The 26,922-nt window shown below is 40.6% G+C and overlaps 1 protein-coding gene across 1 annotated transcript in view; it reads left to right on the top strand.

Annotated features, from left to right (window-relative positions):
• Positions 1–26,922, top strand: part of GRTP1 (growth hormone regulated TBC protein 1) — a 59,858-nt gene that overhangs the window by 16,941 nt on the left and 15,995 nt on the right. Inside the window, exons 3-6 of the mRNA XM_009276149.2 lie at positions 1,777–1,928; positions 8,809–8,967; positions 16,383–16,507; positions 19,750–19,846. Coding sequence (XP_009274424.1) covers positions 1,777–1,928; positions 8,809–8,967; positions 16,383–16,507; positions 19,750–19,846 — 533 coding nt within the window. The remainder of the gene's footprint in view (positions 1–1,776; positions 1,929–8,808; positions 8,968–16,382; positions 16,508–19,749; positions 19,847–26,922) is intronic.

Raw genomic sequence — 26,922 nt, 5'->3', positions numbered from 1 at the left:
GACCGCGGCCGCCTGGCCGCTCCCACCTGGGCTCTCCCGGGGCGGGGGGGGTCACGTTTCAAAATACTGCTTTTACGACTTCCCTGTGAATCTGCAGCACTCTGAGGGAGGGAGCGAGCCGGCAGCAGGAGCGGTGACTCTCAGCGCCTTGCAGGGAGTTTGGGTTTTTTGGTAGTCCCGTACGATAGCCTTTCCCCTTGCTGGTATCTTGCCGAGAAACACGAAGGGCGGGGGCAGAGAGGAGCCGGGCTGGAGGGTGAATGTGGAGCAGGTTAACCCGGGGAGAGCGAAATGTTCCTCCCAGAGCGCTGGGGTTTATGAAGGGGCAGCCGCAGGTAACGGCCGGAGGCCGGCGGGAAATGGCCGAGGGGGCTCCGGGGGGAGAGGCCTCCTCCCTGGGGGAAAGCCCCGGCACAGATCGGCAAACGATGCGGCTGTTAACGTAAGGGCACCTAGGAGTAAAGGTAACCTTCGCTGCCTGGAGGCAGGTTAGGGAAGGTAACTTCCTTAAAACCGTACTTCCTGGCTCTTTATTTTCCCTTTCTACCTCAGGAATGGAGTTGAGCATGAAATTAATCTGTACTTGCTGCCTGGACAGTCGCAGTCATAAACATGAGATGTGTTTTTGAGGAGGTGTTAGGATTTTTTGAGCATTCTCACGTTCTGTGTCTTCAGAGAAACCTGTATCGGGGGGGTTCGGTGTTTTTTACACCTGTGTTTTTTGTGTCAAATTTGAGGAGTACATGAATACAAAGGTGACCCTTCTAAGTGTTGATTAGGTAATACCAATTTGAGGTCTGAATATTAAAATGTTCCTCTTCTGATTCATGCTTTACTACCCGTGACGATCCCGTGACCTGGAGTTTACCGAAGGCTGTGCCAGAGCCGCTCCGTGGGCAAACTCCTTCTCCATGAATGAAATAGGCAGTGTTTTTGGAAGTTGAGTCTCGATGTATGTCTTGCAAACTTTTCTGCGTGGACAGACTCCTCTGTCTATTTAACTTCAACGAAGCCTATGAGTGCTCTGTACTCGAGTGATAATTGCCAGGTATAAAGCATCCTGGGAAGTTGCCATAAATCTAGTTTAGCAAGGCAACTTGATATATCAAGCTAGAACAGAATCAGACTTGCAATTCTGAAGCTCCATCAGTGCCGTGCTGCCTGAGATGATGTGATGTAACACTGAAAAATTGTTAAAGATAATAAAATAAGCATTTTTGATACTACATATGAAGAAGGTTGACACAAGGATTTGTGGGTTTTTTTTTTTCCCAAACTGTATACTTTCATGAAGATAACTTCAGAAATAAGCCCTTCTAAAAATAATCTTTGTAACTTGTTCTTTTTGTTGTCATTTTTCTGTGCAAAACTGTGTGGAAGTGAGTCCAGGCCATATTTGAGCTGTTGTGCTATACCTTCATACTTTTCAACTGTTTGTATTACAGAGAAAAATACCTCCCAGACTTCTGTGTGGTCATAATTTGGGTCAATTTTGCACACAACGGATCCTTTGCTCTAAAAACTCCTTACTTCTAAAAGTGGTGAAATCTGTAAAACTGACTGAACAGTGCATATTTAAATTCAGTTACTTAAACAGCTTTGATATGCTAAATGAAGTGTAACAGTTTGTGTAAAGTAGGTTTTTGCTGGGAAGAGGGAGTTTTGAGCTGCTTTTAGAAATAGCAACTGGGAGTTATTTAAAGCATACTTGTATTTTTTTTTTCCAGCTGTAGGTATGTAGAAACACTTGTACAAGAATTCTTTTTTGTTTTGTAGGGTTGATCCATATGGGTTTGAAAGGCCAGAAGACTTCGATTATGCATCCTATGAAGCATTCTTTTCCAGATATCTAGTGGTACTCACTAGAAGAGCAATAAAATGGTCCAAGCTCCTAAAGGGGAATAACAGTATACAGAAGAGTTTAAAAGGTGAGCTGTATGTCTATTTATAGGCAAAAGTGCATTATGTTGGAACCAATATAAATCGTATTAAATTGGTTTGAATTTTTGAATGTTAAATACTATTTTTGTCTTCAAACTACTGTTTTAGTATAAACAGTAATAATACATAAGCAAGTATGCTGTTGTTAGGGGGATAGTTGATTTGATTTAAAGCTTGCAAAGGAGTAATCCTTCTTTGGCATATGCTACAGTATCTTATTATATCTGTAACCCAGAGATTGTGGCCACTGGCACCTCAAGATGCAGTTTTACGGCTGTTTGTTGTATCGCATGCTGCTCTGTGCTCTCTTTAAAAAGACATGAGATTATGTAGAAGACGCTGTCTTGAACCCCAGGGATCAGGATGTTAGTGCTCTCAGTTGCTGACTCTTTGACAGTTTTTTTACATCGCAGAGATTTTCTAGCTTTCCTTATCCTCCTTTTATAAAATGACGTTCACCTCACTGCTAAAATGGTGTGTACTAAGAACTGATGCTAAATGCCTTACGAAGTGAAGAAAGGAAAATTAATGCAGGAGCTAATGCAGCATTGGATAAAATGCTGATGGAACTGTTAATGGCCGCTTCAAAAAGCAAGAAAACCTCTAGTAATGTTTTATCTTGCAAGAGAGGCAGGGAGAAATAAATGGAGGGAGTCAGAAGGTAGCAGGGGATCCTGTGAAACTAAAGGGTGGGGGGTTTTCCTCCCACTCTTTCTCTGGGTTATTTTTTCATGTAAGCATCTAAATTTTCCTCTTTGCTCTTAATGATGCTATTCGGCTTGCTTTCTCTTGGGAGTTTTTTGGAGTTGGGTAGAGTTCTCTATCAATATGCTAAAGAAAAAAAGTGAGTAAAACCAAGCAAAAGTGAGTAAAACCAAGCAAAAGTTAATCAGGCACTGACTGTAACATAGCTGAATGTTCAGAGCTGTGCTTCAGGTGCAGACTTTGACTGCTAATTCTAGTGGTTTTGTTGGTTTGGGGTCAGGGTTTGTTTGTTTGTTTGTTTTTCTTGGCACCAAGAATGGGATGATAACTAGTGAGACATTTTAAGTACAACAGTGTATTTGGTGTACGGATGTCTGTTTTAAGGCTGAGGGATCACAGAAAATGTAGGTTTGAGCCATAGCTGCTAGACCATATGCTGCTAACTAGAAATTAGCCACTTCTACTCTCTTCTTTTTCTTCCAAATGTAAAGAAGCTTTTGTTTAGGGTGTCAAGTTTGAATATAGCAATAACTGTGCGGTGTTTTGAATTAGTGAGGATTTTGAGATTCTGCAGAATTTAGTCTTCTAGTTGTCGTGGAAAAATAATCTCAGGTTTTGATTCATGTCCTTCTTCTCATAAAATGTGTGGACTGTGACAGTGGCAGCTTTTAGCAGTTTCTGTGAGTTTGTTACATTTCTCTTCCCTTGCGTTCCCTGTTCCAGCATTGTAGACACAGAATTCTACTGTGATACAAACAGTGTGAATGCCTTTGGTCTTATTTCAGAGCCAAAACTCTGGCCAAATCTCTCGACTTGTCCAGCAGGCTTCAGTATCGATGGTCATGCTGCCCCACTAGACACCTAATGGCAGTAACCATTAATGTGGTTTTAATTGTCTCTAACAGGCTACTGTTTGTGAAAAATGGGATACCATAAATCCACTGAGTGGACACACGCAATGGTTCTTGACTGTAGCAAGCCCTTGTGGGCTGGTGCATCATCTTTGACATTACTAACTTTTGCTAAAGATACTTGGATTTATAGACTATGCATTCTCATGTATATATGTAATTCTAAGGAGAGTGACTGGAATAAATAATGTTGAGGAAATGTAGTCTGAGTGTAAATTCAAAGTTGTTACAATAAGCCTCCCTCATTATCTTCGACTGATACCTCAGAAGAAGAGAGCAACAGGTTAACCTGCACAATTACTGATTTTTAAACACTTCCCTTCTTATATCAGTATTAAGACTGAAGTCTGTGGCATATTATGTAAGCAGTTATCCTGCAAGATGATCCTGCAGTGATTTCCTTGCAGGCAGTCAGAGAGCAGAAGGTCTGCCTGGTGATGCACTGAATTTCCCTCCTCTAGGACCTGACTTCGTTGCTCTGAAGCTTTGCGTAGGGGCTGCTGGTTCTGAATAACTTGCCCTCTGCTGCAGGTCGGCCATAAGCTAGAACTGAGAAGAATGTTTGATTTGCCGCTTCCCCCTCTGAACGCAATAGCTGTATCTGCAAACCCATATCCTTATTTTGAGTTCTACTGGGGCCTTTTCAAAATGTATCCTGCTGTGAGTAGACAAGAAAGGCATTGTACGTGTGGTATCTCAGTAGCTCCACACCCAGTTGTCTTTATACATAGAGAAGCTCATAATTCCTGTCCGGGTGAACAGGAAGAAGTGATGACTTGCGGTAATTTTCCAGTTTGGAAATGTGGCATGTTCACATGCTACTGTGTTTGCCTCACATCCAGGGTGGTATGTATGTATATAATTCTGTTCTACTGTAAAGAAAAATAATTAGACTACATTTTAACAACGGTAATTAAGCAGCATATCCTGTTGCTCTGGATTACAGCCTTCCGGGAGGCCAGGTCATGGGAATTTTGGCTGACGGTTCCTTTTGCTCATTCTCCAGTCTCTTCCTTTTTGTTGTTTTCTGGTATTTTGTTTCCCCCTCTACCCTTGTTATCTTCACTGTCTCCTCTGCACATGTGAATGAATTTTCAGTCAGTGTTCAGTCACTTGCCTCCTGTCTCTCTCCACTACTACTGAGATCCTCTTAATTTTTGGTTTCTCCATTCAGCTGTGTGCTGGTTTTGGCTGGGGTAGAGTTAATTTTCTTCACCGTAGCTAGTATGGGGCTATGTTTTGGATTTGTGCTGGAAACAGCATTGATAACACAGGGATGTTTTCATTGCTGCTGAGCAGTGCTTACACAGAGTCAAGGCCTGTTCTGCTTCTCACCCCACCCCACCACCGAGTAGGCTGGGGGTGCACGAGAAGTTGGGAGGGGGGACAGCCGGGACGGATGACCCCAGCTGACAAAAGGGACGTTCCATACCATATGATGTCATGCTCAGCATATAAATCTGGGGGAAGAAGAAGGAAGGGGGGGACATTCGGAGTGATGGCGTTTGTCTTCCCAAGTAACCGTTACGCGTGATGGAGCCCTGCTGTCCTGGAGATGGCTGAACACCTGCCTGCCGATGGGAAGAAGTGAACGAATCCTGGGTTTGCCGATGGGAAGCAGTGAACGAATTCCTGGTTTTGCTTTGCTTGTGTGTGTGGCTTTTGCTTTACCTGTTAAACTGTCTTTATCTCAACCCACGAGTTTTCTCACTTTTACCCTTCCGATTCTCTCCCCCATACCACCGGGGGGGAGTGAGCGAGCAGCTGCGTGGTGCTTAGTTGCCAGCTGGGGTTAAACCACGACAAGCTGCTATCTTTATGGGACCAAAAGACAGGTTTCCGCTCTGGCTTGTTTACAGGCAGGCAACAAACTGCCTGACATAATTGCCCACAGTAGCTTAATTCTGACCAAAAGTGTACTATGTAAAAGAATTTGGCTGTAAGTGGATTAGTCAAAACTGACCAGTAGCAGAAGGTGCTTTCTAGTCTTTGAGGCCAATACAGTGGAAGGTGAAAGTAATGGTACTAAACAGTGATTATAACAGGAGCACTTCTGTTCCAGCCCAGGGGTTGGAGGAAGGAAGGAGCATCTTATGTTTCATGTTTGACTGTAACTTGAACATTTACAGCGCAGATCTGCTTTGTTTCTTCTGTGATGTATTCATAAAATAAAACTTTCAATTCCTTGTTGTATGCTGTTTTCAGCTCTTTTGTAGACTCTTTCCTCTAGGGTCCAAGTTAGTTTCCTCAGCATTCAACAGTAATTGTTAGTAACTGAGAAAGTAACTGAAAAGTGCAGGTGCTTCTCAAAATCACACTCTGCTAATATTTTAGATGAGATAATTTTTGTTTTTAAATGGGGTTTTCCTACATAAATGTAGTCTATGGTGTAGAGTGAAACAATGTTAGTGGGGGGGGGAAGGTAAATACAACTTTACCTAGAAGCAAAAACCTCCAAAATTCTCATACTCTACCATTAAACAAGGACAGGCAGGTTTAAAGTGATTTACTTATTTTTAAATCTTGTTACTATAAGTAGTGCACAGTATTGGAAAATGTTATTTTCTGCATATTTTTTTCTTGAAGTTATTTTGGGTATTTATCAGCACTTCTAGACTGCTACCCTATCATGTAGCTGTTTTTTCTTGTAACAAGAAAAACATATTAGTAAGTGTGACTCTAAACCTGCAGAAACTGGCACTGGGTGTCAGAGGTAATGGAATTAAGACTGATTTTTTTGGCTTAAAAATTGATGTTTCATATTTTGTTTATGAACAGAGGCAAAAATTTCACATAAAGATATTTCTTTACTACACATGTTTTAAAGCTTAGACTGTGTTGTGTACACTGTGGTTGTCCTGGGAGTGATTCTGCACGTGGATACTCAGGGCTTGGTGGTATTTAGCAGTGTTACTTTTGAGATCAAGCCCCTGGTTTACAATTGGAGTCGGATATGTGATTGGAGACACATGCACAATGCGGCTTCATCTGTGAAAGCTTCTTAAATGTTACAGTGGGAGGATACTCTGCAGTGTGGGCTGTTGTCGTGGGCTTTTTAGTTCCTGAGGGTAATGTGGAAGAGGGCCTACAGAAAACAAAATAAATACCTATTTGTATAAAACAATATAATTTAATGTGTAGAATATGACATATATAAATAATACGTATATATAAAAAACATATTAAATTGCAACTGTCCTTATTTTCAAAACTACTTTGCTGCTTCTGTATGCCAGTTTGCAGACCCTGGCAAGTATGATAATGGTGTGAGGAAGAAAAGCACCATGTAAAGGGCTTTTCTATTCCTCGGGGGGTGGGGGAGCTGGGGTAGGTAGTCACTTGGGGCGATACAAGCCTCTGGCTGTCTATTACCATGAGAACGATGACACTGAGGAATAATGAGTGTATGCTGTGCTGCAGGGCTGCTTTCCCCTTGTGCCAGTGTCAAAGGCTTATCCCTGCTTCTCTTGAATTTAATGTGTGTGGCTGGATGTGGATGTTGGCTGTGCTTTCAGAATTGACAGTTTTTCCAGAAAAAAATACCATTGGAATTATATGTTAGAATATGATAATCCAGTAATCTAGCTAGTAAGTTTGCTTCTGGAGACATTCGCAGACTCATCCGAATGTCTCTTCTTGTTGACCTAAATGGGACTGGTTCCTCATATTCATTCCTGCATTTGCTATGTCCATCTATGGGATTTCTTGAGCATTAGAGTTCAAAATCTTCTAAAAAAGATGAAGTGGGGATTATTAAACAACCATAGAAACAAGTACATTATTTCCAGTCTGTCTAAAAGAAGGTTGTAGTTAAAGTTACTTTACAACTAGAACAGTAGAGACTGTAACCCATAGTATAAATCCTCATCGAAAAGCTAAACAAAAACTTTACCCTGAAGACCAGGTGTTTATTGCAAATGTTGAGGGTAGGAGTGTTTCTGTGAGAGAAAGTACCAGATTTTAGGTGGGTGAAATGCCCGTTAGAGATGCACGGATCTCTCTGTTGACCCTGGGAAAACAGCTTTGGCTCCTAAAGGATAGGCACCTGCAATTAGGTGGAATGTATTTAGAAGGTGGCTGGCCGAGTTGTTGTAAAACCTTGTTTCACTCTGCTGTTTTTAAGGCTTTTCATTCGGGCAACATTTGTCTTGAGTTACAGATCTTTGTGATTGGATAAAACCAGATCAGGTAATGATCAGGTAATGTGTGTGTCTGTGTGTAGGCAAAATAAAAATCCCCACTCTCATTTGAGTCCCATAGAATTTAGGGAGGAGAAGTTGATACTCTAATTGATACAGTCTCATTCATTTAGTAAGAAATGTCTGGTTCCTTTGTCAGTTTCTTCTCCCTGGAAAAAGCAGAAGGATCTCAAATATTTGGCTGTCTTTTTGGATCAGAAGGGGTAATGCTGATTTAGGATTATGTACCAATGAGCAGCACTGGGTCCTTATTAATATTTTTCATACCATTCCCAGGAGGAAGCTGCTTTGGCTGTCATTAGCCTGATGCTTCTTCCTGCAATCTTGCATCCTAGTTATTTGCACTGAATCATCTGCTTTGAAAAAAAACCCCAAAGCACACCCTGATGATGAATATGATGCAGGAGATAAGAGCTACTTTAGATTTGAAAAGACTTCCCTGGTTATTCTCGGAAAAATCATCTGCTGCTTGCTCACTTCACCGGTTCTTCCAGAAGCTCATTTAGACAGTAGCCACATATTTCATATTTCTCAGAGTTTGCTATGATTTCAGTGGTTAGGTGCTAAGCTGAAATCCTCGGGTTATGTTAACATAGCCATTTATGATAGAGCATAACCAAGCAAACGGAAAGGGTTATCATGTCAGAGGCCATTGGTAATGTAGGGAAGGAAAAAGTCAACGCTCATCTGAATGAAAAAGGACGAAGACTAAGGGGAAACTTTGCTGTTCATATCTCCATTCAGAAAGGTGGGAAGAAGAGGAAACGATTCAAAATCCTAATAGGGGAACAGAGGAGGGAGGAAAGCTTGGGTCTGGAGATCTGTGTGGGGAGTCTGAGTGGCAAGAACATAGAAGTGAATTTAAAATACACTGTGTAGCTGACAAGGAAATGCTTATCCTAAATGGTAGCGTTGGAGAGAAAGCAGAATAGTCTCTAGTCAAGAGTTTTCCTATGACTTCTCAACTTTCTGTTGCTCATTTCCAAAAGAAAAGTACAGCTGGATTTTTTTATTTATTTAAAAAACAAACCACCAAACTTCTTGTTTTGCAGTGAAGAGATATATCAGGAAAGGCATCCCCAATGAACACCGTGCATTGATCTGGATGATTGTGAGTGGGGCCCAAACCAACATGGAACAAAACCCTGGCTATTACCACAGACTGCTTGAAGGAGAGAAGAATGACAAGCTGGTTGAAGCAATCAAAACAGGTTATTGTCTTGATAACACTGTTTATCCATCCTATGTCCTTAACTTGATCTCTAACATTTATGTTATGGAAAACTTACATTTCTGTAGTAGCGGTTTAAGTGCTGAATTAACATGTAAATTAGATTAGCCATAAGTTCTTTAACAGCACAGATCTTCCCAGGTTCATCATGTGGTCAAAAGCATTAAGGAAGATTAGAAATTATTTGGGAAGGAACAGAGAACAAACTAGAAAACATTATGTTGTCTCCTAAGTGACTGAAGAGTTACAACTTTGTAACCTGCCCTTGGGTCTGTTTCTCCTTACTTCTGTCCTAGTAGGGCACTGGAAGAGCAGCAGGGATGGTTGAAGATGTGGTACAGTGTTCGTATGAGGCAGGTGAAGTATGCTAGGATTTCAGCTTGAGGAAAAAGACTGCTGAGAAAAAGCTGCTGATAAAGCTATATGAATTATAAATGGTGTAGAGAGGGTGGATGGGGAGCAATTGTTATTTGTTTCTTGTAACATAAGAACCAAGGACACTGAATGAAATGTGCCATGCTGCAGGTTTAGAAGAGCACATCACTGAATTGTGACACTTGTTACTGGAGGGTGCTGCTGAGGCTAGAAGTACAAACTGGTTTAAAAAGGAATTTGACAAACTGAGGGGTGGGGAAATCCACCTGATGCATGAAATCCTAAACACTAAATGTAAATCCCTGAAAGAAGGGAAGTGTAGGAGGAGAAATACCCTTCCTCTACTAATCCAGTTTCATATGTGCTATCTGTGAACATTGATCAGTGGCCGATATTGGTGACAGGGTATTAGGGCAACCAGGCCTTAGACTGGCCCACTGGGTGTTTAAAAGAGGCAGTAGGGGAGGACAAGCAAGTAGAAGTTTGATGTAACTGGTATTTGTCCTGAAACTTTTCAACCTGCAGCTCCACTGCAGCGGAGCTTTTGTAGACAAGCTCATACTGGCTGAGTTGCCCAATTAATGAGTCAAGAGGTTGGGCTGTACTCTGGACAAGCACAATGCTGAGGTGGTTTTGTTAGAATGGCAGGTGCAGTTGTCATCTTTTTCCTCTTGAAAAAGCCAGGTAGTTGAAGTTGGGGCTTTATGGATGTTTATTCGAGTTGGATAACCATCTGAACACTTCTTGGTTTATGCTGAGTTTCTCCTCCACCTCTCCCCGCAACAGTCAAGAGGTTGGGCTGTACTCTGGACAAGCACAATGCTGAGGTGGTTTTGTTAGAATGGCAGGTGCAGTTGTCATCTTTTTCCTCTTGAAAAAGCCAGGTAGTTGAAGTTGGGGCTTTATGGATGTTTATTCGAGTTGGATAACCATCTGAACACTTCTTGGTTTATGCTGAGTTTCTCCTCCACCTCTCCCCACAACAGCAGCAGCAGCACTGTGGGCTTTTGGGACTACACGCCTTAGTAAGGCATTTTGGAGCATAAACTTTCATGTTCCTACGAATATGAAGACTAGCCAGAAATCTTCAGGCTCATATCCTGCTCAGAACTAGAAACGGTAGAGCCCTAACTGTGAATACAGAGGGAGCTACTAAGATGACTTTCCAAAGCCAGCCTTGGTAAGGGCCTGGAGAAGGATCAAACTGTATTCAGTTGGGGTACAATTGCTGCAAGAGGGAGTTGCAAACAATTTCTTCTCCAGTATTAGACAATGACATGAAGGGTCATATCATGACAGTAGGTGGCTTTTCATACAGGTTATACCATGAAATAAAAATATTTCTGTGGGGGAGGAAAAATAATGGAAGAAGATAAAAATCTATTTGTGAATTGTGGAGGAAATAAAGTTTTGGAAGAGCTACTGCATCGGTTGGAAAACTGCAGAAGAGAAAACTAACAAGGAGCAAGTGAGAGAAGGGATTAAAAAAAAAATGGGTTGGAGGGTTTTATTGGAGGAAAAAAAATAAAAAGAGGACCTCGGCCTCCAGAGTGATAGATTTCCCTTCAGGATGGAAGAAACAATGTGAAGTACAAGGGACCGAAGGAGCAAAGTACTTAAGGTGAATGGAAACTTTGTGTTTAATAAACTTAGTGCTCCTGTTGACAGTGCAAATTTTATAGCGGGCTTTAGCTGAGGACTGTTTCAGTGTGAGTTGTTGTTTGACATTCAGTTTGTTTCTGCCTGTGTTGTTGTCCCACCACTGTAGCTGTTTTTAACAATAGACTAAAGTAAGATGTGGAACCTTGCTGCTGTTCACTTTTCATGTCTGCAGTTTCCAAATCTTTCAGGCAATTGTGCTGTGTTTAGTCCTGCAGTCTAGCTGTAAAGTTATAGCCCAGGACAATGCTGCAGTTTAAAAACAAGAGAACAGCAACCACGCTTTCTTTTTTTCTTTTCAGGGGGAGGGGCAGGAAGACAAGGCCAACCAAAGACTTTATTTCAAATTCAATTTAAAATATGTGTAAAAGCCAATATGTCCTGTTTCTTTTACATAGCCAGAAGCTCCAAACAATTTTCACGTATGTTTGGAACTTATTTTCAATATGGGAATGTCTTTAATGGGATATAATCAGGTTAAAAAGTGCAGGTAGACTGTATAGAGAAATGGTCTAATCTTTAAAGAAAAATCTGATTAATAACAGCAGAAGTCTTTCAGCTAAATAAATCTAAACTGCCCTTTCACCATTTTTGCCCTTTAACTTGCTGATTCTTAACTGATGGGCTTTATTGCTGACTTTGTTTTATATGGTATTTGCTGTTTGAAGATACTTTTTTTTTTTTTAAAGAGAAACGTAGGAGAGAGCAGGCTTCTTACTCTAAACATAAAAATAAGAGCTTAAAGAATGCAGGTCTCTAAATTTTGATGGAAATTTTCATGGCTTAGTTTACGTACGCATTTAGAAGGGCATGCATTCCTACTGAGCTTTGTTGTTCATGCCCTATTATAGTAAAGTTTAGTAGGACAAATGATGTTGGCAGGATAAAATGTGGCTGTCCTCCTAATGCAAAGGCTACGTGCTGGTTACAGAAAGGCTGGGGTCTAAGTTGATGTAGCTTCCTAGCAGTAAGCCCCCCTTAGGCTGGGCCATTGAATTTCAGAGTAAGTATGTCTGTGTCTGCAAGTCCTCTCGCATGCAGCTAATATCCACGTTTCCACTCTTGCATTTCATGAGGAGGAGTTGTAGGTGCTGTGAAACCCAGGGTCTGGTATTTATCAGTCAGACCCCTGAGCCTGTGCTGCACTGCGTGACTGCTGGCATCAGGATCTGACTGCGTGGATTGGATAGTAGTTGCAGGATCTTAGTTTAGTTTATGATGGGTTCAGAAAAGTAATTCAAACAATAGCTATTGCCACTTCACTGGAGACAGTGAATATTCTACTATCAAAGCACTAATAAGCTTCTCTGAATGGGGTTAAACTATTAGTGAAGGTTGGGAATTTTCACGTGTGTTTAGGGCATTTAACCATGCAAGAGCAAGGGGAACAGCAGTGTCAGCTCTTCTGGCTCTCTGTAAGAGAAGCCATATCAGGTCATATCCAAATGGCTACCTCATCTGGCCTTCTGTCTACCAGAACAGCTAAAGGAAGAACTGGAGGAGTAAAGTGTGTAGTGTTACCTCCTCAGAATGTTTTTCCTAGTCTCCAGTTATCTGTGGTTTGGGGAGTTCCTGAGTCATATGCCACACGTTTGTAGTTAGTAACACTGGATGGGGAAAAAACTCACAAGAAAACTCTGGTTGCTCCTTTTCCATGTCATTTACCTTGCTCATGATTTTGCAGATTTGTGCTGTCTTGCTCATAAACATCTCCCTCCAAACTAAGGAGCTCTAATCTGCCTTGTTTTATACTATGTATGGTAGCCATTTCATACCTGTGATGATCTTTGTTGCCATTCTCTTCTGCAGTTCTTCTCCAATTCTGATATCACCTTTTGGAGATGAAGGGGACTGGAATTTATGTGGGTGCTTCTCAGATTTACACAGTGGCATTATTGTTCTTTCGTAGGAAACCCTAACCCTGTTTGCTTTCTTGATTGCTGCAAGCAAGAACTGTTACTTGGTGCTGGTAGTGGAGAGTGTCAGGCTCAGTTTCTCTGGTTTTAGTTGATAGCAAACTTGACCTTAACTTAAAAAAACAAACCAAAAAAACCCCCCAAGCCTCCAAAATAATTTCTCGTTCCAGGTGTTGCAGGGAAAAGCTTGAAGATGAGTCCTAAATATCCAGTTATAACAAATTTAAAATACCCTTTAAGTATATTATTTTTTACAAGTTGTAACTGATGACCTAACCTCATTATTCTGGGGGTTTGCAGTGGAGTTTTTGAATGCTTGTAGTTGGCAGTTGAGGTGAATTTTTGTCTGCTCTTTAATAAGTTTAAAAAAAAAAAAAAATTACCTGACTGGAAGCTATTCAGATCAGATGCAAGTTACGGATGTAGCAGTAGCCAAGAAGTGACTGTAAGTGGAGTAGAGGATGTTAGTTATAAAAGTACTTGTGTAATTTACTGGGCACTGTGTCTGGGAGTGGGAAGCACCTGGATATGAAGGGAAGGTAAGAACAGAAAGGATGAGATAGCAAGATGAAGGTTGACTTGTAGGTGCCTGACTTTTGAAGTACCCTAAATATGAAAAGCACAAGACTGGTACAAAAGTATTTGTTTTCTTTTCTTGACCGCACATTTAAATCTCTTTGCTCTGGAAATAGCATCAACAATTGTGATTCCAGGTACCAAAATAGATGTCTGTTTTATAAACTGAGGCTAATGTGGCTTTCTGCCTATGTTTGTATTACTGAATGGGAGGTAGAAATACTGCAGACCTATGAAAGGGAAGAACCAAGCCAATGGTCTCCTCATGGTTGCTGCACAGAGATAAATCAACAGGAAAGGAAAGCTGTTGGTTTTATTTCACAGCAGCATAATACTGCCACCTCACAGCACTGAAAGATCATCTAAAAAAATGCTATTGGGATTTAATCTGAGTTTACTGCAAAGGAGTAGCTAGTCTTTTCTTTGTGGCCTTCTTCCTGGTCCCATGCTCCTATACCTAGTTTGGTTATAGCCAGCAGATCTGCACACGGCCACAAGATGGTCGTAGTTTTGGGGTTTACCTAGCAGTATAAAGTTCTAATGTTCATTTCCCTGCTTGAAAACAATTCTGATGTTTTTTTTTTCCCCAAACTGGACTAGTTTGAGGCTGTGTTTCTTTGGATGCTAATGTCTATCAAGAATGAAGTAGGTTAATGGATAGCAGGTCAGAGGGTGGGCTTCACGGAGCAGGAGAAGGAGGTGTTTGGATGTCTCCTCTGGGACAGGTGTAGTAAAGTGCGGGTAAGCGCTCAAGCCAAATGAACAGCTCTCGCCTGCTCCTGCCATTTGCCTCAAGTCATGTCTGGCAGTCTTCTTGTAGTACGGTAAAACACAGCAGTTTGTGTGCGCTTGGGGAGAGGGTTGACTTCCCTCACCTTGCAGTCAGAGGAGCCTCAGAGCTGGAGGAAGAGGGAGAGCATGCAAATGGAGCAGAAAGGGGAGGATGGAGAGGAAGCGGGACCCCCTGCTCTTGGTGCGCTCAAGATAATAATCTGGCACAAGGAGTCCTGTGAAACCATACCCTATATCTTCTATTAGGGGTAAAGACTTTTAGCTCTTGTATCTTGTTTTTGTCCCAGTCTCCTCTCCCCAAACTAAAATGCTGTTACTAAATATAAAGAAAAGTTTTAAATCCTTCATGAAATTAGGGAAGACTTCCCCCAGTCCTTGCGGGGAAAACATGCTCTGCAATCAGAAAGCAAATTGGAGCTGATTCTCTCAACTGCAGGCCTTCCTCAGGTTGTGAAATTAAAGATGAGTTCAGTCTGAGTAGTCTCCGCTCTCTATGCGATGGACTTTTCGTACTCCCCCCTCACCCTTGCTCTGCATAGCTGAGGGGAAGAGCCATAACAGAAATGTCAGCATTAATCTTTTCTGTAACATCCAGCATATACTTTAATAAACAAAAAATTTCGATTATGCAAATACTATGCTGCTCTTCCTACCAAGAAGAAACAAAACAAGTTTGTTTATTCTATGACTGGCTGTTGCTCAAGTCCTTTTAAAAATTGTCTTTTTCCTTGTGTGTTTCTTTTTCTTTTCAGTCACATGAGAGGTGAAGTGAAATATTTCCCCGCCTTCCCATTTCTGTAAATGATTTGTTCAAAAGGAAGAAATAGTGATTAGTGCGATAACTTTTTAATGCTTGTGACTTCCATTACACTACTTGTGATTTTGGGGAGCTTTCTTCCCTTGGTTGCTTACAGCTCAACTTTGTGTCAAAGCTGTAACAGACTTCTTCCTTTATGCAGGAAAAGGCTGATAAGAAGTGATAACTCTTAGGACATAGATATCTGTACAGTAGTGCTGTTACTGAATTTTTATTTTTATTTTAACTTTAACCCAATTTTTTGTTGTTGTTAAATATAACCAAAACAACTATTCATATTTTATTACTAAGCCTTGGGTTTTGAAAATCTTCAAAGTTATTTTTGAATAGGATTTTTCTCCCCAACTTAAACACCTAAAAATCAAATGCACAAGTCTGGACTAGTGACCTTGGGTTCCCTCTATAAAGAGTGAAGCAGGCCAAAAATTAACTCTGCCTGTTGCTTTCCAACAACTAAAAGGAGTTTTGGGTGACTAGCTCAAACTTGCGTGTCTAATTTTTAGACCTTTGTAAGGAGAGATGAGTCGTACTATTCATGTTTGGTCTGGAAGAAATGAATGTTTTGAAGTGTCAGTAATTGCATAGTCCTTACTTGGTTTAGGATTGAGCTTGAAGCATGTGGGATGTGCTCTGCTGCTTGGATATCAAAAATCACTCTCCTTCTCGGTGATCTTGCACCAATGAAGAAACAACTTTTCTCATGGTCACATCACGGAGAAACTTAAAAAAACTTTAAAAAGGTGATTTTAAGTGGAAGTCACCAGCTGCAGGAACAGGACTTTTTTTTTTTTTTTAGCCTTTCAGGACTGTTTGGTAGAAGTTCACTGAATAAGTCAATTGAAAGTTCATCTGATTTGTTATGAGAATATGCTTTCCTAGAGGCGCAGCTCATTTCATGCCACTTGGCTAAATTTGTTATGTGTTGTTTCTGTCAGTCTAAATGTCTGGTTCGCTTTCATTTAAGCCTTTGCAGTCAGACGTTGAGAGAGTCCAGTCTGCTGGAGAATTTCTTTAGTCCTGCTTGAAATTGATTTATGTACGCTAATAGGATTAATCTTTCTAGGAATAGATTATCCTTGAATGCAGATGGTCTTTTAGCCAAAATGGAGGTAAAGCTGTTTCTTAAAATTCATCCACCAAAACTACAGTTTAGTGAACCATAGTGAAGTTTCAGTTGTACTTCAGAAGAGCTGTAAAAGTTTGTTTGGAAAGTGAAGGAGGGAACGGCTGTTAATTTTGGTCTTTTTTCCTTTTGTCTAGACATGAACAGAACATTTCCAGATAATGTAAAATTCCGCAAAACTGCTGATCCCTGTTTGCAGCATACACTCTACAACGTATTGGTAGCATATGGGCATCATAATAAAGCAGTAGGATATTGTCAGGTATGTAATCGCTGGTTTGTTTTTTGTTTTTTTTTAACAATGCTGCATTTCACCAATGGTAATTGTTCTTGCCCATTTGAATGTGTGTTTTTAGAAGCAGATCCACAAACTATTTCTGTTTTTTAAAATGTCCCTCGGAGGGGGGGAAATGAATCTCTTCAGGCGAGTTCAAATGTCCTTGTGAGTTTCTCTGTGGCCTTTTTTGTAGCTAGCTTGATCATGTTTGGTTCAATTTGTTAGCTGCAAAATAAATGTTTTATCACACATGGTTGTATCAAGATTAGTTGCTTTGGAGAGGAAGAGAAAGCGAGCTTGCCTTTCCTTCTTCCTCCCTCCTGCCATCTTTCCCAAAACAGTCCTTGGTACATACAAGGCATCATGAGATCTCAGTTTCCTTTGTTTTCACTGTCACGTTTTTCAAAATACAGGAAGACCAGCATTCATGTGACATAACGTAGTTGGGGGCGAGGTAGCATTTATTTGGTGCCATCTCCCAATATAGACAGGCAAATAAGAAGAAAACTTGTTTGAAATTCAGCCTGATATTGCTTAGAAGGCAGCTCCTGTCGCCACTGCCAAGTACTGTAAAGTTTCCCGTGGGACACAAAGAAGATAAAAGTTGATTCATGACAGTCAAGAAAAAAGCGGCCATCTTTAAGGATCATAAAGAAGCAGGAACTGTCATCAGCAAAATGTGTTTTCAGTTCACTTAAGTCCTCTCCTCTCTCCTCCCCTTCCTCACCAAGGAGATGTGTGCTAACCTATACCTCATGTTAGTTGAGAAAGTTAGTACAGTAAGTACAACTGTTCCAAAGTTAAAAGAATATGAATTGTATTTATTGAAATCTGGAGAGGAGAAGACTTGGAGAGACTTAAACCTAGACTGAAGTCACTAAAAAAAATTCTCTTTGTGTATCCCAACCAGTTTTAATACATAAATTATTTGAAGAATGGGAGTAAAAGAGGAATGATTTTTATTATTTTCAGTATTATGTATTTATTAAAATACAGTTTTAATATTTTGAGAATAACAGAAGGGGTAGAATTATGAATACTCTCTTTTGCTCCTATATAGAGGTAATTATACACACAAATACACACAACTTGTAAACCATGCTAGCTTCTACCCAAAATATATGTCCAACTGTTACTAAAAAGTTTTGGTACATTAACTGTTTAATCTTTGCATTTTAACTTGGCATTATGAACACTGGAGATGAAAGAAGATGACTTAAAAAGCCTTATGTGATTTCTTTTCACCTCTGGTCTCCTCACAGGATGATTGTTATCTTTTCTGGCTAAATAATTAGAACATAAACCAAAGGTCAACATCAGCTTTCCAAGGCATGTTGTAAATCAAGCAAAGTTTCAGGAAATCATCTTTTCTGCTAGTGAAGCAGCAGACTTTATCAAGATAGATATAGTGATACCCACTGCATGATAAGAGAGAGCCTGTAAACACTAGAAAACTCAGAGTGAAAAATGGAATTTTTTTTCCCAAGTGTTTTGCGGAGCTTTTACTGACTGAAGGCTCTTCAGGGGATATTTTCATAATGCTAGTGCATTTGTGGTACTTACTGGCACTTAAGTCTCCCATCTGGGAGTGTATTAGGCTTTGCATTGTCATGCTGTGACAGTGGTACGGTGTTGCCTACCCTGGTATAACCAGCAAAATTCAGTGTCCTGTGAACATACACTCCAGAGTAGTCTTTTGTGCATGCCATGTTAAAAGCCAAACAGTCTCTCGTCACCACAGATGCAATTACTAAGCTAACTGTCAGCATGGAAACAAATAGTTGCCTTCCTAACTAGAAGGCCAAGCACCGTGTAAGGCCATGCAAGGTCTATCCAAGCCATTTGTGTAACAACTGCTGTAGTGACTCAAAGCTTGACAATGAAACATGGGAGAGGATGCAGTGTCCTAATACTTCCATGTTCTGGGAGTGTTGCAAGGCCTTCTGAGACGGGACAGGTGAGTCAATTCTGTTGAATGCAAGAAATGAGATCTCAGTTCAGAGAGGAAGTTGTAGCTTCCAGAAGCTGCAAGGGGCATTCTTTTTGGTAGCTGTCGTCTGGCTCACAGCCATAATTAGCAGCACTGCAGGATACCCAGAGACAGTGGTGCTGCCTGCGATGATAGACATGCTGGAGAAGTCCAGCTTGGAGGGAGAGAGGACAGGGAGAAGGCCAAAGACAGGGATGAAACCGAAGAAGGCAATGTAATCAACACCAGCCTTCATAGCCTGTAAATATTTAAAGATAATTTTCTGTTAGCTTAGGAAGACTTTGGGGGGGCTTGCACCTCAGAGGCAGCTTTTGTATATTGTCGTACTGATGTGCTGTCTATGTTATTACGGTTGTCAGCTTGTTTATGATGGAAGAGACTTACTTAAAAAATGCTTAAGAAAGTGGACTACTGTGCATGTAAATCAGTAATATTGCCATAACTTAGCAGTGTTATGGTGGATACAAGAAAAAAGTGCCCGAGACAGAGGCAATGTGTTTACAGGGAATACCAGTTTGTGACCCATGTGTTCTGTATGTCACTTCTCCAGTCCGAGAGTGTCAGTAACAGTTACGAAAATTACACAGTTGGAATTTGGCCAGTCATGACTTGGCTACTTTTCACAAACTTTCTGGTAGCTCTTGCAGTGCCCCCACCTCCCGGTGTTTACCTTCTGTTTGCATGTTGAAAGGCAGGAGCTATAGCGGCCAGTCATTGCCTAGCATGTGGAGTACTAGAGGTATTATGGAAGCAAATGATTTGTACGCAGTCATTTGATGAGTTAAGCAGCAGCAGCTTGTAAAAGCTGCTGGAGCTGCAACTGTTTTACTAAAGAGTGTTTGGGTCAGGCATTCTCCTTCTGCAGCTGCACTGTCTACCTGCAGGTGTGTTGTGTTCGTACTGCACATCTAAGCCAGCTGTGTTCTGGTCAAAGCAGTCTTCAGTTACATTGGGAGAGGGCTTTAGGATTTAAAAAAAAAAAGAGGAAAATTGAAGGTAAATTATAGACTACTAATCTTTTTCTTTTAATTTTCCTCTCCTTGATCTTTGTTAATAATTCTTGTTAGCTGTTGTCATGCAGGTTCAACAGCTTACTCAACCGGTGGCCTTTATTACTAGATTTTACTTAATATGTCCACTTTATAGAACTGTAGTAATTTAGCCCTTAATAGAAAGAAATAAACTAGAAACTCTTAAGATAAGTGTATGCATCTTAAAACCCTTCTTTCTATTTCAGGGTATGAACTTCATAGCTGGATACCTGATTCTTATTACAAAGAATGAAGAGGAGTCCTTTTGGTTGCTAGATGCTCTTATTGGAAGAATATTGCCTGGTATGCTAAAAACATATAGTTGTATTCATATATTGGAGCTTGGCTTTTATTTTATCTTTGCATTCTTCTCCATTTTTAGAGGTTTTAGATGTTAAAATGGACTTGCATGGACTGAAGATTTTCTAGGGTCCTGAAAACACAGGGCAAAGACACAGCACGCAGGCAAAACTTGTCTGTTTTATAGTCAGATTTTAGTCTTGATGCAGTGGTTTATGCGTATGTTAATTTGCAGTCTGTCTTCTCACTCCCTACTTATACCTGTTAGGTAGATGTCTTCCTATATCAGTATGATGCTGGGGAACAGGACTTGGCAAAGGTGTCTGGGATTTGGCAGTTATGGTTGCAGGAATATGATGCGAGACACAGATGAAGCAGTGATCACAGAGCAGAGCAAAGGTGGGAGATGTGCACAGTTTGAGCACTGAGCTTAAAGTAGGAATTCCCAGTGCCTTGGCAAGAGGCAGGATGAGCTTTCTTCAGGGGTATTTGGCAAGTAGGCACGGTAGTTTCTGCTGTCCCCTGCTTCTGAGCAGGGATACCTTGGGCACTTTACACATTGTGATTTTGCAACAAAGCAAACAAATGCCAAAATCCCTGTCTGTGTCTGTATGGGAGGTTCTTTTCAAAGCTCTGTTATAATCAATGGTGATCTAGCCAGGCTGGTCAAAAAAGTCTAGAGGGAAATTCAGCACACCCTAAGCTACAGACAATATCTACATCTGGTCAGTTCAGTAGCGCTCTAGGTTCCCTTGCCTGATCTCTGGGTTAAAGATATTAAACAAGACCGGCCCCAGTACTGAGCCTAGTTCAGTAGCGCTCTAGGTTCCCTTGCCTGGATCTCTGGGTTTGCAGGAGGTGTTTCCACAATGAATTTTGCCCCGTGTATAAGCTGAATCTCACTGCATGTGTGAAGTAGTTTAAAACCAGAAGCAGACATCAGGCACAGCTATGTTTTATACTCCTGCGAAATACATCTGGCAATGTTCTTTCTTGGGATTTAATTGTAGAGGAAGAATGGTTTCATTGTGAATTCCCATCAGCATTGCACAGGACTGACTACAGCTACACCCTTAATGTAAAGCCATACTTAAAATGGAAGACTAATTTTTCTATAAGGAGGCTTTGAAATTCCCTATTGGCCCAGTTTTGTTTTTGAACAGATCTTTATCCCAAATGTTTGGAGACTGAATTCAATATTACAGCATCAACTAAGTGCTGGTCGAGGACATCAAAGTTGATACTTTTATTTCTGTTTTGTTGTTTGTTTGTTTAATCTTAAACAAGAACAGAAAAGTATATAATTTCTGATTCCTTATTGAAAGACTGAGAAAGAAGGAAAAAGGCTGAGGGAGTCTTTTAATGCTTTTGAACGACTGTAAGAAATTATCTTTCATGCTGAATACACTGTGTAGGAACTCAGGTTTTCCTTGCATATGGGCAGTGGTTGGACTTCGTTCGCAGATTGAAAGAGAAGAGACAGGCAGGGAGCACTATGACTTGTTGAATCAATCTGCAAACATTTGAGGTTTTGCAGCCTTGAAGTTTACTTTCAAGCTATAAAAATAGTTGAAAGAAATCAACTGTCTGTTGCTCTTGTTCAGCCTTGAGAGCTATAAGCTGTGCAAACAGGTAGGAGACTTGAGGGCTGCTGTCTGCCACGTGACCTGCCACTGGCTGACATGGGTGGATGTCTTTCCACTGACATCACTGTGAGGAATAAGGCCTCAGTAAAAGGCAAGTTTCATTGCAAAGTGAGGTGTGGCAACTTTTGCTGTTATCTTTTTGATAGTCTTACATGTTTTTATTTGGGGCAAGGGAGTAGGTTGAGAATTTTTTATTCATTGTTTTTGGTAGGGAACTTACTTTAGTTTGTCATGAAACCTTTAGTTCTTCTTGTTTATCTTCTTCTACGCTTTGCTGATACCTAAATGACTAAAGTTGCTCTTATTTTTCCCTCTTAGTTGTTGAATTTATCTTACGCCAGTAGCATTGGTGATGAGAAAAAAACTCATAACATGAAGGGCAATTACTGTGTATAAAGATGTACATTTACTTAAGTTATATTTATAGATACATTTTTACCACACTGTAACAAGAGTCTTGTTACAGACTTTGGCCTGGGTTCAGTACATCCAATACAGGTATCCATCTGAGGTGCTGAAGTTAGAAATATACGTGCTTATGTTTCTTTGATAGTCAGTGGGGAAGGGGATATCTGATCAGAATTGGTGATCTGAGTGTGACCTTTTCCCCTCCACAGTCGGTTTTAAGAGAGCTTGAGGTGTCCCTTCTAGCTTGGGTGCCTCAACAAGAGCCCAAGTTAGGTAGTATGAATCTTTTATGTAGTAAAAGTTTTTTTTTTTTTTGAGTAATACAAGGCTTTATTATCACAAAACTTGTTGCTGATGCTATTTATTTTTTTTCCCCAAAATTTTTTTCCCTTTTGTTCCCACTACCCTCCTATATCATGCTTGAATTGTATATTTATAAAATCCAAAGCATGACGGATAAAATAATGGGTATAATTTTAGTGAAATAGTGTGTGTGTGTATATGTGAGTGAGAGAATCGGACAAGTAGACTGTATCCATAAAGAAACTTACTCTGGTAAGTAAGTACTGCCTTCCTGTTAACAGTGCAAGGTACAGCTCATTTCAGTTTAAAGCCCTATAAGTATTTGTTGGGGAAGCAGAGAGACCTTGTATGTCCTCCAGATCTTCAGAGGGAAAAGTAGCAATCATTTTTTGTTGGACGCCAACAGTTTGATCGGCCAACTTTTTTTTAGTTTTGTTGCTGATGCTCTTTTCTTGATCTGTTTGCATTACAATCTACATGTTTTCCCCTTTCATTGCAACAGACGGGCCTCCAGGTCATGTTCTCATTTTCGAGTGTGTCCTGTCACTGCCAGTTGAATTGGTGGTGATTTAGGACAATTTAGAAATCCCTTCTCTGCCCTCTGCAGTGTCCCTGTGAATGCTTCCTTCCCCCTGCCCCCACACATTTAATTACATTAAACAGCTGCTCCAGTACCTTGATGCTGACAGCGTTTTTTTGGTCAGTAGATGAACCAAGCCAGCCACAGATCAATGTCATTGATTGAAAAATGTAGAATGTGACAGATGGGAGCATTAGTGGCAGCTTTCTGGGGGAGTGACAGAGAAGGGCTCCCTAAGCTATGGTTCACCTCCCCACTTGTACTGTTTTTTAGGTCGGGGGGGGGAGGTATGTACCATAGGACATGATGAAGGTGTGACTGCTCCACCCACTAACAGGAGGGGGACAGCTTGGGAACGGGACCCCATCAGTAGAAGTTTTCTGGCTGAATCGTTCTGTTCTGGCTGTGCTAACTCCATTTGGGTGTAAGAGAGAGCCAGCAAAAATTACTGTTTGGTTTGTTGGTACGTGGAGTTAGGTGCATGCCGTTCATCTGGCTGAACGTAGCACTGCTGGGTACAGCTGGGTGAGGCCAGAAAGATCCTGCTTCTGCTGAAGACAAGCCTGTAGTCTACTGCCTGTTGTGTCTGTCAGCTGCTCAACCAGGGATCTGGAGGGATTAGGAGCATATCTCATTTAAATGCAGCAAGGGGGAAGAGAATTACTTGTTTAACTGAAGTTTTGGGTGTTACCAAGATCTTTTATTCCCAGGTTCATTCAAAACAGATGGCTGGAGCAGACAGTATTGCCCACGAGAAGCAGTATGGATTCAATTCAAGCTCAGAGTGGATGTGTCTGCAATTTCTATTCAACATAGCTCTAGTGTTTCTGTTCTGTTCATAGCTCTGGTTCTTGTTGAGAAATTTTTTTTGTTCTGTTGAGGAAATACTGGGGAGGTTGCTTTAGAAAGCATCAGGTAGGTGGGAACTTTTAACTGTGGTACTTTGGTATGTAATTTAAGGAGCATATTTGTCATGTTTTACATATCTGTGACTAAATGGTGAGTTTAAGAGAAGAAAAACTTGAGAATTTGAACTCACTTTAGCATGACAGTTATGCTTATATATAGCAGAACAATTTTTTTTTTCCTCCACTTCAGTGGTTCTCAGTCTGAAAACAGCAGTGTTTATCAAGCTATGCTCTGATTAGTCTACTAGACTATTATACTGGAGTTATTTATGCTTACTGAAAACCAGTTGTAGAATGACTTCTCCAATGGTTAAGAGAGGTCTTATGATTTCTGCACTAACCTGTTCACGGCCAATTTTATATCCTTATATTCTTGTGCCAATGCTGACTTCTGGGGGTAAGAAAAGTCCTCCTCTCTTGTGCTTACCTTTCATGTATTTGTAGGATACAGTCGATTCATTTTACAGTTCTTTTGTATTACTAAGCTGCTTCAGTCAAACTCTTCTCTTGCATGAAACTCCTCTGTTCCTGTTTTAGCCTAATAATTATTTTGTGTGCTGATTCCAGTTCAAACTGATTTTTTTTTTTTAAAACTTGATCACAACGGCACTCTTTTTTTCAGTGGGAAATTTTCTAGTGCCTTGTGCAGTGGCATTATTTCTCTCTTTTCACAGCTGAAAGTGTTTTATTTGAGAGAGGAAAAACTGTAGGATTTCCCTTGCCTTTTTTTCTTTGTGGCACTCTGGTTTTGATTTGTGATCTCAGTAATAATGCATGTGCTATTGCTCCTCTCTCATTGTCAACAAATGTTTTTTCCACAGCTTATAGGAATTGCTGTCACCTTTTTACTTAACTTTATTTGCACATTCTTGTCCTTGTTATTTTAAATATCATCATGTCTCTCTTACTCCAATCTTTTCACTATGTTACTCTGTTGTGCCTTGTGTATTGACATGGGACAGTATCTCTTGGTTTAGGATTGTTAACAAATACCAGCTTTTTCTTTTTCTCCAACATTGTTAATAAAAATCTTGCATTAGGTGTAGCCTACAAGCATTCTTCAAGGATCAGACTAACAACCTTCCTTCAGCCTGGTACTTTTTAGCCTTTTGTTTTTTAAAATTTTTTTACCCACGTGTACTGCCTGGTTGTTTATCAATAACTAAAAATAAGAACAGAGTTTTGAATGGTGAAATAGTCACAAAAGTAGTAGACTACACTGAACTAACTGGCATTATCTGCAAGGACACAAGGTGCAATGCGAGATACCACTTTGGTGGGTAGCTTAGCAACTGCCAGTTAAGGCAAATGTCTGCATGTTGAGATAATAGATAATCTAACACATTTCTGTTTTGAGCTCTCTGCGGTTCTCAGTTGTATCAGCCATAGACTTTCAGGTACTGTTGTGTAAGAGATTAGGAATAGTAAGAGACATGAATATTTGAACTGAATAATAACATAGTTACGTATCAAACACTTGTATATCCTCCTCTTTTGAGTGATTCATGTTCCAACTTTCTTTAAAGTCCCATCATGCAGACTTCTAGGTTTGAAGGGGAGGGCCGCTTGAGAAACACAGAATGCTGTACTACCCAACACAGAATGCTGTACTACCTTTACAGTATTTCTATTTAGACTGCTAGCTTTTAGTTGCAGTTAAGCATGTATTTAGGTTGTTCTTGTGGCTGAATTTATTTTAATACCCTGATTGGGTATTGCCAGGGAACCTCTGAATGCTGAACTGGCTAGGCAGCTGTGTCTTTTAAGACCTGCTTCTCCAAAGAGGAGTGGAACTTTGTTTTAATGTGAAGCATTTTATTCAGCTGTGCTAGACCTGAATAGTAGTAATGTTGAGCTGAATTTGCAGCCTGTGAAGGAGACCATCATGATGAAAAGCATGTGCTTTCACAGATAAGACTTGAGTACCACAGGCATGTGCCTTTGGTGTAGAAAGCTCCTTGCAAGGTTAGGCATAACGTGCATGACCTCATGTTTGCAAAGTAGTTCTTGATAACCAAGCTTTTTTTTTATAGCACCATCAACCCAGAAAGCCTCAGCAGATCAATCAGTTCTGGGCTGTTTGCTTATCTTCCTCCTCTGGTAGTACCCAGCTACAGGGCCGTGAGCTGGCAGAGTTCTCGCTCATCCTTAGAGAGTTCCTCTGTGATCGCATGTGAAGCCGTAGCAATGCGCACCTCTGAAGTACGACATCACGTCTACCACTAGGAGAGAGGAAAGTTTGGCTGGTAGGCTGAATAATTAGGAGTTTTGAAATACGGGATTCTGACATGTTTTACTGTTAACCAGCAGCCGTGATGAAAGCATTCATCTTTGAACATTTAGAGGTCAGTTGCATTTACCTGGGAATTAAGCATGCAGTGTCCTGTTAAGCTGAAGGTGGAATGTAGGAGTCATCATGTGCCTGTATTTAGAAACCATGATAAGCCTGAAATGCTTATTACTTACAAATCTGAACTGCAAGGGGATTTGGGAGACTTGAGCAAGGAGGAAATGAGTAACGGATATTTTTCTTCTTTAAAATGATACATATATCTATACTTTTGGAATAACTTATTTCCTGTATGTATTGTACGCCTCCCACCCCAAAATCACAAGCCTCATGAATAAGAGAACAATCTCAGTATTCAGTAGGTGTGCTTTAGGTAGCTGGGTAGAAATCTTTAAGTTTTGTCTAAACCAAAAGTTTCCTGTATATGACAAGAGTATACATGTTGTCAGCCTTACTTTTGTGAGGAAACATGCTAAGTTTCAGCTATGCAGCAAAAGGACCCATAGTGTTTAAAAATGCTGAAGAATATTGTGTTCCTTGATATGGCTGGATTTACACTGGAAGCGGGACCTAAATGACTTATTCCACCCAAAAAAGTCAAGTATGCCTCTTTCCTTCTGGCAAGCAAGCCTTGTATTTAATATAATTTCATTATGTTGGACTTGAGGTATCTTCAGTAGGCCTTCTGTGGTACTACTCTGGATGGGACTGCAGCCTTTGGCTATCTGTGCAGGCAGTGTATTTGCCTGTTTACCTCCCCAGTAAATCAAAGTTTCATCCCTTTCAAAAGCCACCAGCAGAATAAACTTTTCAAATGAAATCTTAGTTCAGTTAGGACTGATCAAAGGTAGAATTCCCTGGCTGTGTACAAAGGAGGAAGGTAGGCAGAGTGGTGGAAACACAAAGTGTGGGTTTGGGGGAAGAGGTCCCCTTTTTTTTTTTTT

The sequence above is a fragment of the Aptenodytes forsteri genome, unplaced genomic scaffold (assembly GCF_000699145.1).
Source record: "Aptenodytes forsteri isolate BGI_AS27 unplaced genomic scaffold, ASM69914v1 Scaffold96, whole genome shotgun sequence".
NCBI lineage: Eukaryota > Metazoa > Chordata > Aves > Sphenisciformes > Spheniscidae > Aptenodytes > Aptenodytes forsteri.
This window is presented reverse-complemented; position numbering and strand designations above follow the sequence as displayed.